At 41.0% G+C, this 19163-nt stretch overlaps 3 protein-coding genes across 7 annotated transcripts in view; 1 reads left to right on the top strand and 2 right to left on the bottom strand.

Annotated features, from left to right (window-relative positions):
* The window catches only part of LOC311023333 (membrane-associated phosphatidylinositol transfer protein 2-like), a 38935-nt gene extending 31415 nt beyond the window's left edge, over nucleotides 1–7520 (bottom strand). For all 4 annotated transcript variants that reach the window (XM_084025094.1, XM_084025092.1, XM_084025093.1 and 1 more), the window contains exon 1: nucleotides 6929–7520. The gene's annotated coding sequence lies outside the window, so the exon portion shown is untranslated. The remainder of the gene's footprint in view (nucleotides 1–6928) is intronic.
* Nucleotides 7521–11750: 4230 nt separating this feature from the next.
* Nucleotides 11751–15143, top strand: LOC311023495 (N-lysine methyltransferase KMT5A-A-like). Of its 2 annotated transcripts, XM_084025370.1 has the most exons (8): nucleotides 11751–11889; nucleotides 12086–12189; nucleotides 12981–13128; nucleotides 13391–13604; nucleotides 13714–13801; nucleotides 14019–14078; nucleotides 14449–14639; nucleotides 14804–15143. In XM_084025370.1, the coding sequence occupies exons 1-8, from the start codon at nucleotides 11880–11882 to the stop codon at nucleotides 15012–15014; spliced, it is 1026 nt and encodes a 341-aa protein (XP_083881496.1). In that variant the 5' UTR covers nucleotides 11751–11879; the 3' UTR covers nucleotides 15015–15143. The 2 variants fall into 2 exon arrangements, with proteins under 2 accessions (XP_083881496.1, XP_083881497.1); XM_084025371.1 differs by lacking the exon at nucleotides 12086–12189 and having other exon boundaries at nucleotides 11759–11889.
* A 142-nt stretch (nucleotides 15144–15285) lies between these two features.
* Nucleotides 15286–18804, bottom strand: rilpl2 (Rab interacting lysosomal protein-like 2). The gene is made up of 4 exons (XM_084025372.1): nucleotides 18248–18804; nucleotides 18007–18158; nucleotides 16641–16763; nucleotides 15286–16121 (listed from the first exon to the last, which is right to left on the bottom strand). The coding sequence occupies exons 1-4, from the start codon at nucleotides 18539–18541 to the stop codon at nucleotides 16100–16102; spliced, it is 591 nt and encodes a 196-aa protein (XP_083881498.1). The 5' UTR covers nucleotides 18542–18804; the 3' UTR covers nucleotides 15286–16099.
* Nucleotides 18805–19163: the final 359 nt, after the last annotated feature.

Here is a 19163-nt window from a genome sequence, read left to right on the forward strand (position 1 = left end):
CCTTTTCTGCCCTTTTATCCTCTCCAGCATTGCTTGAACAGGGTTACCATGGAGACCCAGGGCTGTTTCCTTATTGGCTGCCAAGATGAAGTCAGAGTGAGGAGAAAAGTAGAGACCAGACGCTGCCGGGGCAGATACTTCTTTTTGCTATTTCTCCTGTCTCCACTTTGCCAATGTCTCTTGTTCCCCACCTCGGCTCATTTCCACAGCACTCTGGTTTCTGCCCTCCAGCTACAACAACAGCCTGCAATGACTGGTTCTAATACATCCTCAAACTCTATGTATGCTACTGTGATATGCTGTATGTAGGTGGAATATTCTCTACATAGCAGAATGCTAAATTAAAAAAACAAACAGTGGCCAGCGTGACACACAGCCCAGTGGACTACTAATAACTCCCTTTTCAACGATCTAGCAGTGAGTGAGAGGAATATAGAGACACGCACAGGAGAATACCAATATTGAATCGATTGAATCCGTGGGAGGAATTGGTCTTATTGCCCTAATTTCTCGTGCTTTATGGGCTGTGTGGAAACTGGATGTGAACACTTTGGAGTGAATTGGGGGCAGAAGAACACATTAACGTGCAAGCATCAGACAACAACTATACTAGTGAGAAACAATGAGATATTGGAAAGCTGAAATAGTGTGTTTACTACTTTTACTGTGCCTTTATTAGACAGAATATCTCTTATCAGCTTTCATCCAGAAAGGTAGTGTAACATAAGACTGACCTTTCATTGCTAAGGGATGAAACACGACTCTGATCTTAGCACAACAATCCCCATCTGTCTCAGCTATTGCTTCAGTCTTAGGTTTCTGGTTTAAAGAAATTTGAATCACAGTCATCAGTTCAGTGAGTTGGCATGTGTTCACGCCATAAATAAAGGCAAATTACCTGTCAATGATAAGAAAGCTGCTCATGAAAAGCTGAGGCCATCTGCTGCCCTTTGGTGAAATACCTCAAACCCTCTTGTGTACCACGAAAAAAAGTGTGCTGTCCGATGACCAAAGACAGAGGCTGTCTCTCATACTGACCATAAAAGGCCATTTTCAAAGATGCGCATGGTCCTATAACTTTGGCCAACATTTTGATGGTTTCAGAGGTCAGGTTTCAGCGCTGAGGATTTATCACATTGGGATTTTCCTATCAGTGTTATAAAAACCAGAAACTATCAGTTATACCATAAAGGCATAAAGGATTCTGACATGTCTCTCATACAGACACACACCACTTTGAATAGAGAGGTGCAGTTTTATGGCACATGGAGGCAAAGTATGGGCATAATGCGGAGAGACTTCCCAATAAAAGCTTGTACACCGGGAGGAAAAAAGATGAAAAGGGGGGGGGGGGGGGGGGCACAGAGGAGGGGGGGTTTGGGTCTGAAGGAGTCTATTTTTAGCCTCAGAGAAATCAGGTGTCTGCAGCCAATGGGAAAGGAATGAGAGTGTGGGTAAAGTGACATGAAACAGCACTGTCACTTTAATTTTACATGATCCATATGAGTCACCGCGCTGTAAGGCTTGGGGGCGGAGTACAACAAAACACAAACAAATATAAAAAGGCATGTATGGTCCATACTAACACCAAACTGGTGAGAAAAACAGTAAAATAGCTCAAATTTAATTGTGATTTAGACTTTGATGGTCAGCAACAGCCTCACAATTAATATGGAATATGGAAAGGCCACCAGGAGGAAGTCCACTAGGCAGCACTTCAATGACTGGGTGGTGGAGGCAGCATTTCTAAGTCACAGCAGACTGTGATCCTTGCAGATAAGATTTGCTAATGCATGTTCTACTGGGAATTTGACTCACAGAAGCAGATATGATTCCATCCTTCTTCTTAATAGCCAAGAAGTTTCCTGATCCTGTGTGTCAGAGTGCCTCGATTTCACCTTGTGCACGACACAAAACCCCTCTTCCCCGACAGGATGCACATAACAGACTGCATTCCACTTCCACAAAATGAAACTCAAGTAAGGACACAGGAAGGTGATCAACTGCTATAAAAAGACCTCAGCTCTTCAAGTCCACCCACACTGCCAGAGAAACTGGTGTCCAAAGGGATGGGGACATGGCACCGCCTGCACAAAGCGTTCATCTTTGTCTCATTTCCCAGACAACCGCACTTTAGGTGTATTAGCAGCGATGTGTCATTCATCAGCTGGCTCATCAGTGATGGTCGGGGACAGGTTGTACCCCCTGTTGTCCCCATCAACAGCTCAACACTAACATTAGCATCACCTGCTTTGTTTGTGGGAGCTGAGGTGGGGAGGGTGGGTTGGTTGGGGAAGAAGGACGGAGTCTGTGGAGCCTAAGGTGCAATGTTCCATTCGGTGCTTGGCTGGTGCGTGATGGAGGCTCATCTGAAATACTGTCATGTCATGCATGATTGTCCACTCAAGATGAAATAAAAGAAAAAGTAGACATTCAGATAACCAGCCACCTTGCAATGCGTCCCTATCCTGCCCTAAAAGGAATGAATACATTGTAAAACATGCTATTTTAGATTGCTTCAAACCCCTAGGGTGCCCTAACGTTTGAAAAGGCACCCACACTAAGCTTTGGTTTCCACAAATACGCTATTGGAAAGTGCTTTGGGGAGCTCTGAGAATTCGTCTGCGTCACTTTAAATAGGGACAAAGCAATGTTCCCTCTAAATAACATTTTATTTAGCCCTTTCCCAAAAGAAGAACCTGGTGTTGTGTAAAATAAGCCCAAGTGTGTGTGCAGCGCGGTGCAGGGCAGGATATAATGTTCCTCATCTATCTGTCATCATTATCCAATTCCAGAGCAGGCGTCCAGCTGATCACGACAGTGTTTCAGCTGAGAATGGTTCGTCTGAATGGAAACTTCCAACCTAAAAACAAATGCATGCTGTTAACACTTAAGAGGATTCCTGCTCTAGCACTGTTAACCAAATGAGTTCATGCCACGTCCTCTGGCAGACAAAAATAAAGACCAAAGTATATTTCATAAAGCTGCCTTGTTGACGATTTAAACACTTAATTTTTGCGTGTTGTTAAAAGTTCTTAACATAAAATGCCCTCATAACTTAAAATCCCCTCCGATGCCACGATTATTAGCATTCACGGTCAAAGAAATGATGAGAACAATATGACCTGTGATTTGTATCAGTTGTGGGAAAAATACCTTCTACAATCAGAGATGACATAAAAGGCTTGTTGTGAATCGAGTTTAATACCTTGTTCTCTTCAAGCTCATTCACCAAACAGCATTCATAGAATTTATGCCCTGCTGTATAGTAAATTAAGCTTTCTAATATCCTGATAAAATCTACTTCAGGAAACTGGCAACCATATGAACGATTCACCTACTGTGAGAAATGAGACCCAGTGAGATTATGAGGAACAAAGTTTTCTATTTCATAGGTATAATAAAATAAGTAAAGAAGCGAGGACTCCATAATAAAGAAAAGAAAGAAAAAATGATCTTGTTTAACAGCTGCTCAAACTCTGTCACCATCTACGACATCCTATCACTGCCACCTTGTCTTGATGATTGTGTGTGTGTACGGTGAGGGGATACAAGAGGTAATCTATATGCAATAGACTTGCATAATGGTCCACAGTCTAGTCTAATTGAAAAACCGAGACAAAACCACTGCTCCGCTTAAAAAGCCAAACTGTATGAAATGTTCTGTAGAAACTACACATTGCAACACCAATATCACACAAAAAGTCAACTGTTTTTTGCAAAACATCACGTAACGGCAGTTAAAGCCATGATGTACCGAGTGTTCAACCTTATTAAACACTAGTTAACTCTCATCAAAAGGCCTAATAAAGCTAATTTTACTGTGTTTGAACCCGACGTCTCTGTGCTCTTCCTGTGACGGCACTCTAATCCGAGCAGCTCAAACAGTACAAGGAACTGAAAGATGTGGTAAGCTTTAACTGACAGGAAGTGAGTCTGTCTTGTTTCCTTTACTAAAATGGCTGTACATTTGTTTACCACCTGCATTCTTAATAGTGACGTGATTGTTTAACTTAAGAAAACCAAGGGTTGTAGTAGTATGGGAACAGAAAACCTGTCACATGGAAAAAAAACTATTCCACGCAGTGCTATGAATACTCAAACACATGCTCACACGCTACACGCTCCTCTGTCAGGAATTTTCCACTCCACACAGTCGGTCAGACATACAGCCATATATTTACATACTCTCAGCGTTATCCTCCTGACCATCAGGAGGTTGTCAGGAACTCCTGTAACTGTATAACATAAGTGGAGTGCAGAGTAATTTTAGTCTTAGGGCAAGAGAGCTGTGAGACAAGCATGAGCAAACATTAGCATAGTATCTGAGTGCAGTTACAAATTAGTATCCTCATTTATCAATAAGGTCATCGCAGTGTCTCCACTTTGCTTTTTGCTTAAAAACAGCATCACAACTGCTTTTATTCAACAAAAGAAAAACTGGTAGACGTGGTACAAAAAAACCCCCTAAAAATCACAATTGTACTGTATTCTTTCTCCGTCTGTGTTTGTTTAGTGTGTTAGATTCACCTGAGAACTAAAGCACTATCAGATTTCAGCCTGACAACTACTGTCTGGCTGTCAGATTCTTTGGTTTGCTGTAGAAGATGCACTGACTCATGATTTAAAGAAACAACATGTCACTACATTATGTCTCCTCAGAACAATACAACTACTGATGAAAGCCAGGTCAACAAGCTAAAGTCATGTATAGTTCTAGAATTAAAGAACCACTAAACTCTGGCTTCTTCACTTTGTCAAACTTCAATATGAACATGGCTGTGAATAAATGTACAACTCTGAAGCTGCTTTTCTGGACATAACTCATATAATATTTATACTGAATGAATATTTGAAATCTGTTGAAATTGCTTACTTAATAAAGAAAGTCTTCCAGATCATAAATCCAAAATATAGTCATCATCGGCCTGGTCTCAATCAATTTAGCTTATATTTACTCAAAATAGCAATAAATATAGACAACATATTGCTGCAGGTGCACTCACAACAAAACACATTAAAAACAAGCTTACTGACCTAAAACATTATAAAAGCCTAATGTCAAAAATACCATCGTTTGAAAAAAAGACACTTTCGCCAATAAGATTAGAATGATAAGACACTAAAACTCCAACAGCATGGCCCAGTCCAATATCGGCGCCAAAGACTTGCAAATATAGCAGCAATGTATATTATATGTATCTTCGAGGGAAAAAATCAGTGCGTGCTTGAGTGTTTTTGAGCCATAAGCCAAATCCGCTATATTGAATACTGATAATAACAATAACAATAACAATAACAATAATAATAATAATATACAAGAGAAATAAAAGAGAGCTTGAAAGTCACTTTAGAGATTTTGCAGTTTGCACCGTCAGCTGCAGCCTTTTCCATGTACCACATGTGTGAATGTGAGTGTGTTGACATTGGTTGGAGGGAGGGAGGGAAGGAAGGAAGGAACAAAGGAAGGAAGGAAGGAAGGTAGGCCCCCACCAGAAAACTGGTTAGACAGATTGAGGAGCTGCCATGTTTACAGCGGCGACACCTCCACCATATCTTAAAGGTCATAACAAGTATGACTTCAGTGACTAAGGAACATTAGAAAATAAGCTATGGTGTTATTCTTTCTGACATGAGAAAACATCCTTCTAGTCCCCGGCAGTTACAAATTGGCATCAAAAGCAATGTCAGGAACATAAGTAATGAGTCATTGAACAAACTGTATAAAAATAAAAGGACAGATAGCCTATAATTCAGTTCAGTAGTAGGTTTTTTTTTTTACACACTGCACTTGCAGTGAACTTCACTACTCCACTTTCGGCTTTAGTGTTATTCAAAAGTGACAACACCAATTTAATCTTAAAGATCGCAGAGCCACTGATGCAGAGAGTTACACAACCTTCATGGCTTCAGTGAGGCAAGTTTTAACGTGTCAAATAGAGATTACACTGTGTGCATAGATAGTAGTTCAATGTTCTTCAGGCCCAGAAACAACTCAACAACCTTTCTCGGTATGTGACTCCTGTCTTTATCAACATACTCATGCATGCAGCATCCCTCTCTTATAAGGCTATACGGCTCAGATGATCAGCAGCACAGATTCATCACAAAACCAGTCTCAGATTCAAACCCTAATTGAAAAACACACTGCAGCCGATGCTGGAAATTAAGCAGCGGAGTTCCTGCCCTCGGAGCAGAGCCATCAGCTGGACAACAGACGCCACAGTCTCAGGAGTCAGCACTGCCTCAATGACTCACCCAGGCCCTGCTGAGTCAAGTGGAGTCACTCTTGATGCCGAAACTCATCTATTAGACTTATTAGATGAGAAATGGGCCAAGGGGGTCCAAAAACAAGCTTGTCGTGTGCACGAGCAGACTGCATCCGTAGTCAAATCTGGGGTCTACCTTCATTTCCACATGAACCATATGACCGAGGTCACAACCATGATTAGTCAAATTGAAACATGCTGTAATCAGCAAGAACCAGGGTTGTAAAAAAAAAGATATCACACCAGGGTATCCCTACAAAGCTTAGCAAAAGGGCAAAAACACAGAGCCTGCATGAATCCACCAGAGATTCCAGTCATTTCAACTTAAACATGTTATTATGTGGTATGCTCATAGTTTCCAGCCTGGACAAGGAGTGGAACACTTCCCCAGATTTAGCCTGTGTGACAGCAACAGGACCACGGGCATGAAAGCAGAAAACACGCTGCACTTCTTCAACGCGAGTCTAAACACAATTTAATGGCGAGCCATGACAGCACGCTGTTTAAAAAGCCTTGTAAATTAATGACTAAACGTGACACTGCATCTCTGGAAGGGGACGGTCAAATTTGAACTGGAGTAAACCCACCGTCGGTTAGTTACCTAGCAACATGGCAGCACGGTAATGACAAATTGATGGCTTGCAATGCTCCTCACATACCTGGACCTGATGCACACGAGTGATGCACCTCTGGGTTCCCCGCGCTCCGGCACTCGGCGACTCCTTCTCCGCGTTCTGGGCTCACTACTTTCACCCGTAATGCAGTGTTCTTTCAACGGGAAACAGCCGCTGACCCGACGAGCTCTGGAAACGATGCCATAGTTGAGATGGAACGCATCGAAAGTCAGCAAGTGATTTCCTTTACGTCGCCGTTTGTATGGCCCTTCGGCGGAGGAAGGGGCGCGGGTACGACACGTAAAGATGACGCGTAGAGGAACATCTCCGGCTCGGGGGGCTGCGTTACACGATATCAACCGCCGTTTCTGCCCGTGTTTACAAAATATGTCCACATCGTTGCGCAAGAAAACCGCACGCTGGATTTCCTCAATCGACAGAAAAGGCCAAAGTAGCTATGGTAACGTCAAAAAAAATGTCCTTGAATATCCAAGCTACCCTCGCAGGAGTTGGCGGTTGGGCTCGTCCTAGCGGTGTAAGTGAACCGCCTGTGAGCTCAGTCCTGCTGCTGCCGCCGCCGCCACCGTCCAGGGAACCGGGAAGAGCCAAAAGCCAACAGATGAAGAGCACCCGCCATCGTAAGTTGTCACTCTTCAAGTCTGAGCCACTGCGAGACTTCACACAGCCCTCCTATCAGACACGACACGAAATACAGTTAAGGGGAACGCGAGTACAGCGACGCTTCCGGTACAGTTTTCAAAATTAAAGCCGATCTTTAGTCCGTTCGACGTTGGAATGAGTATTCAGTCAAAATTACTCAAATTCCACCGTGTACACATATTTTCTGAGTAATTTCCCACCTAATGTATCTAAATGTATATATCACGTCAGACTATGCCAACTATTAGTGTTAATATACGACTCAGCAGCACCAGGACATTCGTATTTGATTGTGAAGGATTGGTCTCTTAAGTTCCAGTGTTTGTCCTTCCTTCTGCGAGTTTGATGACGTTCGGACTGGTGCTTGTTCGGATCTGCGGTTCAGCTACGTCGATCGTGGGGCGCCCTCTGCTGGCAACACAGTATATGGTCTAAACTAGTATCACAAGTGGTGACATATTTCCGCAGGTAGAGGCGTTGTTAGATGATGTTACAAAGGTGCATTTACTGTATAGCAGTCGTGTTCCAGTCATGCAAACTGGCATGTTGTGAAAGACAAACCTGCTTTTACTAAGTTTACCCACATTAGTATTTGTTTCATATATTTAGGACATCTGCTCTGATGGCTCTATTGCCAACATCTTGCTTAGTGAAGTGATTGGAGAGGGGGAAATTAAAGAAAATATACAATTTCATATCGGTGGTCATTGATTGGATGTCTTCCACTGCACCAACCATTCTGTACTTCGCCAACTATAATAATTTAACAATTAGACATTGCAAAGTTTGTATAGAGTTTGGATTCACTTTTTCTATCTACAACCACTGTGTTATGGACCATAGACTAACATTTGGGAGAGAGTTGTGGAGATTTGTATTTCTTAAAAAAATGTAAAAAAAAGATTTTATCTTTAATCTATAAAACTGATTTCTTACAATCACTGCAGGTCGCACTTAACTGGAAAAGTGAGTCTTTTGCAAAATCTACAAACATGACATAGTGAACGTTATATTGTACCAAAATGAGGGTTTTAATGTGAGCACTATAGATAAAGTTCAAGTAATAAGAAATTCACCTCCCCCACCCACAATATCAGAGCAATGTCATCATAGGTCATTGGAGAGATTGTCTTTTCCTGGTGACCTACATAGTTTCCTGATTTACTAATTATAGTTATTGTCAAGGGCGAGAGCAGGAACCATTATATCACAGTCCATCTGTTCTGATGCTATGAAACTATTTTGCAATACATTATTATTAAAAAGGTATTATTTATAGTAATAAATCATGGTGAGGTGTAGACTTTGTGTGCGTGTGTTGCTCTTGGGAGGCTCAACATTAATGCGGACTATGATATCTCGACTACCTCCTTGTATCATTTACAGTGAAGTAATCTACAAGGTGCTCTATTTTAAATGCACGTAGCAGACGAGCAACACACGGGTTCATGATGAAGTTTTTATCCTCCATCATCTACTTTTGTTTACGTGTGAATAAATAACCTGAATGAATGTGAATATCTAGATCATGTAGAGCACAGAAAGAGAGGTAGGTATGTTAAATGCCCTCTAAATAACTAAGCGATAGAGCACAAACTTTAAAATTCGACCACCATCGTTGTGAAACATGTCTACACTCTACCTGCTGTTGGTTCAGCGATCCGACACACGATGGCGGAAGAGGGTCAAGATAGACACGTTACTGACCACGAAGAAGAACCCGACGGCTGCCGATTGGATGGCTGGTGACGGAAACGTAGAAGAAGAGAACGCTGTGCATTTAGCGTCGCCGTTGGAAAGGACAGGAACATGTAATAGCCTCCGCTAGGTCTCAACTCTAACTTTAACAGAAGGTTTTGGTAGAATCATTTATATTGAAAGTTTGGTAACACACACCGTGGTGTGGCGTTAATGTTGTCACTCACTTTGTTTGTTTATTTAAATAGATGTGGCGGCTTCTCTCCTTCATCAGCTGTATGCACGATGTGTCCAGGCGGCTCATAGGGAGGCGTTCTCCCGGTGTCTATCCACTGCTCAGGCTGCTCCCGCCCGGAGTCACGCATGTTGTGGCGGCCGGTAAAAAGGACTTGATAGACCTCCCTGCCCTGAATGAGGACGAGCTCGAAGAGCAGTTTGTGAGAGGATCTGGACCCGGAGGACAGGCCACCAACAAAACCAGCAATTGTGTGGTGCTAAAACACATCCCTAGTGGGACTGTTGTTAAGGTGAATATTGTTTTTAATATCTCACGGGTATCAATCACTCCATGTGTTGTAGATATTTTGGTGAATGAATGACCCAAATTAGAGTTATGTTTAATTGTTTTACCATTGCAAAGCAGTCTTACTTAAAGGTCCATAGCTTTGATGTTTTGCATCATATAACAGCTTCGTGTTAATTTAATGTGTTGTACCATTTCCCCCTGCAGTGCCACCAAACCAGATCTGTGGATATAAATCGAAAGCGGGCTCGGGACATCATGCGAGAGAAACTTGATGTTGTATATAAAGGGGAACTCAGTGAAATCATTTTAAAGAAGAAAGTATCTGAACTGAGGAAACAAGAGAAGAGGAGGAAGGCAAATGAAAATCTGGAAAGAAAAAGACTATTTAAAGAAGCACTGGCTGCAGACTCCAAACCTGGAGATGATGCTGTTTAAAATGTGTGGAAGATAGAATGAATACATGATGACTTGAACACGCCTGTGTCTTTATGCCCCAAAAGACTGAATAACAATCTGGGAAGGTATACTGTCAACACTTCTGAATCCATATTGACTTTTATTTAGATAGACTATTTCATGCAAAGTTGCAACACAACATGTAGGACATAATAGAAGACAGACTTTGGAGAAAAAACATGTGCATCCTTCAATGATTGAAGATGTGTTCTAAAAAATAAAAAAAACAACAACAAAAATGGACACATTGAGAAACAAATTGCAGTATTCAACCTTTACCTTGGATGTCATTAATTTTACTCAAGCCCACAGTGCCAAGTGTACTATAATGTATCATCAGTGTAATGGGGGAGATGGTGTTGAATGCTGAGCTGAAATCACCAAACAGCGCTGTGAAGTAGGTGTTATTTTCAAGATGTGGGGGCTGAGTGGAAGGCAGTAGAGACAGATGGGATGTTGTTTTTGATGTGTTGTAGAACCAGTTTCTCAAAGCACTTTATCAGAATGGGAGTGAGCGCCACAGAGCGGTAGACATTTTAACTCTAAAGTCGCTTTGGACAAAAGCGTCTACTAAATCCCTAAATGTAAATGTTAACTGGATACTGCAGACTTTTTTAAGTACAATTCTGAATGTATCCACTCTGGAACATGTTCTGCTGGCTCATAGAACAAGTCAACAAGCTGTACTAATGTTTTAACTGGATGATTTTATTGGACAAAAATCACCCCAATTTATCATTTAAGGTCAGCTGTCTGACCTAAATCACTTGGGCTAAACATAAAAGACTTGGCCTGTCTTGCTTCCTGCCAATTTCAGTTCTGAATCGGCGCCTTCACCCAAGAGTCACGGAATGAAAAGAAGGATTTTCTTTCAAGACTTGGGCTGCTTGCACCGGTTGCTATCATTGTTTTCTCTGTCTCCTTCTGCTTAAGTTTTCAAGTTTGATTTTAAAAATATGATGCATTGCTTTAAATTGATTCTCATTTATTTCTCTTTAACTCGACTGCTAAGTCTGCGGTTTGTAGCTAACAGTGCTAAGAGTACAAAAATACAGCAAATTAGCTGACTGTGCAAGCAGTGTTTACCTGAGAGTAGTGCAGATGGTAGCAGCCTCTAGCCACTATGGCACATAAACATGCCCTAAACCTGCAAGAAAAATGTCAGATAACGGCATCAATGTCAGATGGACTTCATTTTCTGCTCAGGTAGATGTAACGTCACTATATCTTTACATAGCAAATAGTTTGTCGCTATATGAATTCCCGGGAGGTCGTATACTGCCCCTTTAATTCAGGTAATCCCACTGGATCAATAAATTTTTGCAAGCTAGGCATGACTACAGCTGAGTTTTTGGGAGAACACGTCACTACGGCACAAGCGTTTGTTGTCGGTTGTGTGGTCGGAGCCGCAGCCAATGAGAGGACCACATTCATGCTCGCGCCCCCCCCCCCCCCACCTAGACAAATCGGCCAATGAGAGGCGCAGTGTGTTTTTTTAAATCCACCACGCTCACGAGCTCTGCTTGGCAGTGTGGTGGGCTGCTGTTTGTCATTGCAGAGGCTGGGAATTGAAGCCCAGCGACCGAGCAGCCCGTGGACACAGGGTGACATTAAATAGACGCCTCGTCCTCTTTACATTTTATTCTGGGACCTGACATGGCAAAAGGTAAACTTGTCAATGCGTTCGTAATTGTAGTTAGTGTGTTGCTAATGCTAGCTAGCGTAAACAGAGGAGCAACTTTTTAAACGCACGTAACTGGCTGTTTGTTAATAAAACTCGCCGGTTGTGGTCTGCTTTTGCACAATGTCGAGTAAATTCTCCAGCGGTGCTCGAACGTGTTTTTATTTCCGTGTTTATAAAGGGAAGAAAGGTGTGCTCAGAACCGAGAAAAAGCCCGAGGACACTGTTGAAGAAAAAGTCGCCTCAAGGAAGGAGACAAAGGAAAACATACCAGCAACTAACAAGGTATGTTTGCTTGTTTGGTTTTACGCTTTGTAGCATTTGTGAATGAAGCTACGAAATTAGCAGTTTAGTTTTTGTATTCGTTTATTTGCCACAGTCTGTGTTAACGGTGCGTTCACGGACGGTCCTGCTTTCGTTTGGCGTCGTAGTCGGCCGATATAACCTCTAACCAGGCTCGAGTTTTTCGGGCAAACTGTGCCCCAATAACCAATCACACGGTCGGGTTCAGGTGTGGGAAGGGACCTCGCACCCAGAACTGAAATGTACAGTTTGGTTTGGGATGTAAATTGTTTACAATCAACACAGTGGTTTCATTGTAACTACAGGAACTATGTAAACAGCACGCACGCACACACGCACACACACACACACACACACACACACACTAACATTGTACAAGGTTGATTTACAGTAATGGTGGGTACCCGAGCACCCTGTTTAATTAATATACTATATAATAACCCTAATGCAGACTCTAGCAGTGACGTGGTGATGTTACTATTGAGACGTTTACCACTCTGATTTGGAGTTGGCAGACAGAGCGGTGAAATCTTTATCTAGCACCTGTCTCTACATTTTTGGAGCACTTTAAATTCCCATGCATGTTTTGAGTGGGTGGTATCAGAATTTCTTTTTTTTTAAACCACATTGAATACACCAGCTGCACAATTCTAAACCCAGCCTCATAACGACATCTCATCTACTGCATCTTGTATAAATGTCCTCAGTATTATTCCTGTGAAAGATAGTATTTCTTATCTTTTCACCAGGGTAAATAATAATTGTATTTACAGAATTGCGTAGGTGCAGTGGAGACGATTTTAAAGAGTCTCCGAAGTCCAAAAAAACCTAGATCCCCTCTGAGTGACAATTCAAGCATGCTGATCCAGGAAGGAAATGAATGTAATGCCACTCCTCCTGGCATGTCAAAGTTAAAAAAAGGTGAGTACCTAATTCACTTTTAAACGGTCTGAATTGTCTAATGTGAAATGCTGTTTTTTGGTCGTTTCATTTCCTAGCTATTTTGCTTTTAACCATGCCTATGTTACCATATGGTAACTACTATGTGAATGGTAGCAGTGTTCCCTGACCAACTATCTTATGACACAACTTAACTCCTTTCTTTCTTCACTTCACTGTCTTGATTAAGGCCACATGTTTAGGGCAGCTGTCAATTTCAGTCTTTGTTTCTTCCTCATTTTAGACGTACCTAATGAAATAAAGTCTGAGAGTTGTGAGCCCAAAGAGGTGAAGCATGAAACGGCTTGTCACAGTCAAGGGATCAGAGACCACTCTGAAGCCACTGACCACATTGAGGAAAAACAGTCCACGACTCTCACAAACACCAAGTCTGCAGCAGACAAAGTGTCAGCATCCAAACCTCGGAGTAGAACTGGTCGCAAACTCGGAGCAAAAAAGTAAGTGCAAAATGACAAAATCAGTATTATTAAAAAAAAGAAAAGGGAGCCAATTTCACAGACCGTGCACAAACAAAATGTAATTAACTTTCATAATGTCTCTTTGCAGAACTGAGAATAAAGCTCCCCAAAACAGAAAAGTCACAGACTATTATCCCATCAGACGGAGTAACAGAAAAACAAAGACGGAGTTAAAGGTCTGTGTAAAAATGCTTTGTGTGTTTTGTTATAATTATTAGTTAATAGACCGCCACCAATATTCATATTGTGATTTTGTGAACGCACTTTCTTACATTTTTATATATTTTTGCATATTTATTTTTAGTTGTTTTTTTTATAAGGGGTAATGCAACTCTGTATCGCTATCCATAACAGAGAGCTTGACTTTGACCTGAGTACTCGTATTGTCCACAGAGTGAAGAACACGGACACATTGATGAACTGATAAAGAACAACATTGAAGAAGGAATGCAGGTAATGTAATGGGTTTAAATGCACCACTCAGTCCAAACTGAAATGATACACTTCGTTATGCATTTGGAGAACACAACCAACAATGCTGTTGTCTGTGAATAGTAAGAATCGTTCCCGTAACAACAGAATTTATTGGATGTCTTAAATGGCAGAATTATATCTTACTAGTAATATGTTGCGTGCATTTGCCGTGTATTCCATAGGTAAGTAATGTGTTTTTTCCTCAAAACATATTTTTTTGTAATATAAGTGGTCAGTGGTTAGTTTATTTGTTTTAAATATGATATTGTTGAAAATGGTAGTAAAACCACCACTGCACGATCAACAATTCAGTTTTATTTCACACTTTGTTGCTTTTGAATGTCAACAGATCAAACACACAGAAGGAAAAGGAAGAGGGATATTTGCTGCCAAGAGCTTCAAAAAGGGAGAGTTTGTTGTGGAGTACCATGGAGACCTACTGGAACTAGCCGAGGCTAAAATAAGGGAGGCCCAGTACACTCAGGATCCCCAAAAAGGCTGTTACATGTACTACTTCCAGTATCAAACCAAAACATACTGGTAAGTCCAAATGTCACCAATTTGAAATAGGACTGACCTCATTTAATTTAATTTATTTGTTAAATTTATCAACTCTCTTTCTGTTCTTCAAGTTTTGGAAAACATGATTTAACCCAGAAAGCCCTTTTCATGTATATGCGGGTGTTTTTTTTTTCACATTACAGTGTGGATGCTACAGAGGAAACGGGCCGTCTTGGAAGACTGATCAACCACAGTAAAACTGGAAACTGTCAGACTAGACTTCACGCCATCGATGGAACCCCTCATCTGATCCTTGTGGCTTCCAGAGAAATCCAAGCAGAGGAAGAGCTGCTGTACGACTACGGTGATCGGAGTAAAGCCTCGGTCTCTGCTCACCCTTGGCTCAAATACTAGCTCCTTGAACAGTGTTGATATTTCAGATGAATTGGTGCTCTCTGCTGTCCTGTTTAGCTTCAAGTAAAAGAAGCTAGAGAGGAGCAGTCCTCCAAAAGGCTTTTTTTTAATCAAGTGTATATATATACAGTATATATATACATATAAAAAAAAGGTTAGTTTTAAACGAGGGCTAATGTGTTAACTCACGGGTGTATTTTTGCAACTGTCGTTTTTATCATGGTTTTATTATATATTTTTTTTATCTAACTGTAGCAGATTGATACAAGCTTGAAGGGTTCCACATTGTTCCCTTTTGTAATGAATATGATTGACAAATGTAAATTATTACCTGCGCCATAAATTAAGGAATAAAACACTGAGTTTTCATTCCAGCTGTGGCGTGATTAATGGTGAAGAAGATTTGAAACGTATTGCTGAAATATGGTGTCCTAAGATGGCGCCTGTCTCCACTTATTGACTGTTCACACTGCATATTATTGTCTTCAAATAGGTTTCTATAGTATGCCAGAGCTACAAACCCATGTAGAGGATTGCAGGACGGCAGTTATCTTTGATAGTAACTTAAGACACGTGCCACAAAGTTCTGAACTCGGATTTACTAATATTATTGTATATTTTCTACTTGGATATGACATCACAACCTGTATCATCAATGTGAAATAACACCTTTTCACATTTTCAATCCCTGACGAGGAAAAAAAAAAAGATTCAAAATGCAATATTGAATTATTTTAAATGTTTGGGGTGGGGAGCAACAGGAAACTGATTTATATATTCTTTTAAAATACATTTTTTTATGCCTATAAATTACTTCACTTCAAGTGCATGCATTCAGCATAATCTAAAAATAGTGATAATACTTTTCCAGTTTAATTTAAAATCTCCAACAAACTTTCCACATAACCTCCTACATCCACTCTTACTATAAACCATCAATTCAAATTACCAGTAGAAAATATAGTGCTTGTTAGATTGACGATTTGACATTGTAAAAAATAATATAAAAGTGGTTAACTGATGATAAATTGTACCGACAAATCCCATTTGTCTTCCACGTGTTCAGTTCTTGTGAAAGGTTTTCCTTATTTTCGCCTGAATGAAAACCTATAAACAGGAAAAAGTCCAGAGTTAGTTTAATAGTTGTTCCTGAGCTCGGTGGAGTGAACATGGAACATACGGGTAAAACTGCCCGGTATGAGAAGGAGACATTGAATCACGACAGACTGTAATTACTGACGGCTGCAGCAGTTTGGCAGACAAACTGCCCATTTGCCACTTCTCTTTGTCTCAGTCAGTGCTCGGACACACATTCTCAGCATCAGCATGAATTCATTCGGTCACAAGTATATCATTAGGAGATGGCTGTGAGAGCGATCTCCCTGCTAGCTTACTTCAACATCATGTGGTTGCTGATGAAATTCTACTTGAAATATTGCCATCTGAAGTTCACAGCTAAAAATAAATGTTATTTCAGTGACTTCTGTCAAATTACTACTCCATTTCCTGCACCTTCATAGTCCAGTATGTTTAGCGTTGTTTTCCTTGTGTAGCATAAGGGGCCTACAACTGCATTTTGTCGTAAAACCACCATGACAATCAATGAACCTTGTTTTGTCTACTCACAGTTTCCCTATAGTTGTCCTCTCATCTCTTGCATCGCTTATTGTGGCTGGCCTGTGCTCTGTGTGTGTCGGTGTCTCCAGATCCACCTCCACCATAGCTGGTTCAGACTGTGGCAGAATCCCACTGTGGAGGAAAAGAGTTTTCTGGTCATTGAGCATAGTTTAATGCAAAGGCATTGAACATCTAAACAGCTGTAAAACAAAATCCACACTAGCTATCCATGTGATCGATCTCTTCCCCCTCAAACCTAGATTCAGTGTTAATCAAAAAGATAAGACTGTGCATGATTCTGTATAAGTAAGGGCAGATATGGGTGTGATAATATTTTATATGGCATATATCACTTGTGCATATGAGTATTAGATGTGTACTAATATTGTCTTACAGGAGGCTGATAGATGTTCTCAAGAGTAACGGTCACTCATTCTCGTTGAATTTATTTATCAGCTTAAAAAACAACAAGCAGCAACATTCAGGTTTCACTGAGTAACAACATTATTAGCATAACACTTTAAGAATCTAATGTAGTATTATACAACAGCACTGCATTAAGTACCGTCTTTGCAAAGTGTTTAATAATTGCTTTTGTTGACATCGTGTCAGAGGTGTTGATTTAGCTATATGGTCATCTTTGAGGCTGCATTTATTGGTGGTTTTGAAATTGGATTACACTATAGCAAAGTATTTCTAATGATCCGTGGATGTAAAGAAATATCTGTACTTTCGATTATAATTTTATTAATATGAAGCAAGATTCAGTTAGCCTTGCAAAAAAAAAAAACAGGCAGTAGAAATGTCTGCAGAAAGGTGTAACCAAGGTGAAATTATATATATATATATATATATATATATATATATATATATATATACACAGTATATATATGAGTCTGCACTAGACTCATTGAGAAAAGGGGAATGCTGACCTGTGTGTATGGACAACTACATGCTTCATGGATTTCCTTATCTTGTTGACTCGTACAGAGCTTCCATTAAAAGTGAGCAACCAGTATCCATTGTGATCTGGGTCACGGCACCAATGTAACGGGTGTGCACACACTGCTACAGTTCATCTCTGACTGGATGCACATCCGTTAACTAATAGTGGACCTGCGTTGTGTTCTTTTGTTGGATGAAGAAAAAAAACAAACTACAATGGATACTGGTTGCTCACTTTAACTGGAAGCTCTGTACATTAAATACATGTATACAAATAAAGATATTATGTATATTTCAGAGTCTGTACTTTTTCCATTTCGTCTTGAGTAAAAAAGATGAATCAGTACTTTTACCAGTCTTTTATGGACACAAGTAGCCTCATTCGACTTGAGTAAAGGGTGTTTGTACTTGTGACCCCTCCGTTACTCACCTCTTGTACAGCTGAAGCTCCTCCTGAGCCACCATGAGCTGAGCTTTGAGCTGGTTCCTCTCCTGCAGAACCTCCTTCAGCTCCTGCATGGTGAAGCGCGGTCTGTTGGGGTCTGTGAGGTCCACCACCAGCTGGTTTGGACCCACTGTTTGCTTTTAATGGCAGACAGGAGAAGAAATGAATACATACTAAACGGCCACTGACTGTCTGACAATGCGTTTACTGTAGACGACGGACTCACCGTGTCCTGCCCGGAGGAGCTCTCCTTGATGATCCTGTCCAGCTCACTCTTCAAGTTGTCCCGCTCCATTTTCAGCTCCTCCAGGGACAAGTTGTATTTATTAACCAAAGTCTCGAACACTTCCAACACGCGGACTATCCTGAACTGCAAGTCCGACACTTCTTCGCCCGCGCTGCTTATTTTCAACAAATCTCGGCCGATCACATAGGAAATGTCATACACATCCTCCACCGTGAGCTCGAACGCGTCCTTCTCGAACGCCAGAGCTGGCGACGACTCTTCGCCGAACTCCATGGCGGAAAGATACGACTCCTGAACACGGCGTGAAGTGGACTTTCCTCCGCTAGCTACTGTTTACAATGCTCTAAATATACGACTTTCTCCCTTATTGTCTCGGTTTCCACGCGTTTACTGTCGGTAGGTAAAACTTCCCGAGCAACAGCAGCAGCACTTCCCCCCCATCACTCATCCACCAATGGCGTCACTCGCCGGACAACAGAGGAGGGCAAAGTATCCTAGCGACAGGTGAGCACAAAGATCGTATATCTATCGCGATGACACCCTCAACAGTGGACCCGTGAACGCGGCTACTTTTGACACGTAACAGGAAACCAGGGAGTGAGAGGTCCAAGTTTTTTAGCGTCTCGCAGAATCAGGTGAGAAAGCACGTGATTTGGTTTCAATTTTTGTTGATTTATATTATTTTACGTTTTTTCACTCAAAATGCTCTCCCTTGCAATTTAATTAATATATGTTGTTATATCATATTATATATGTTGCATTGATGTCTTACTATTAAACACGGTTTATTTATATATAAATGCATACAGTATAATTACTTAGTCACATATACAGCATTATGCTGGTATACATAGTTTATATTGCTGCTGTTGCTGCTACTAATTATACCATTATG

This window comes from Eutrigla gurnardus (assembly GCF_963514095.1).
Source record: "Eutrigla gurnardus genome assembly, chromosome: 13".
NCBI lineage: Eukaryota > Metazoa > Chordata > Actinopteri > Perciformes > Triglidae > Eutrigla > Eutrigla gurnardus.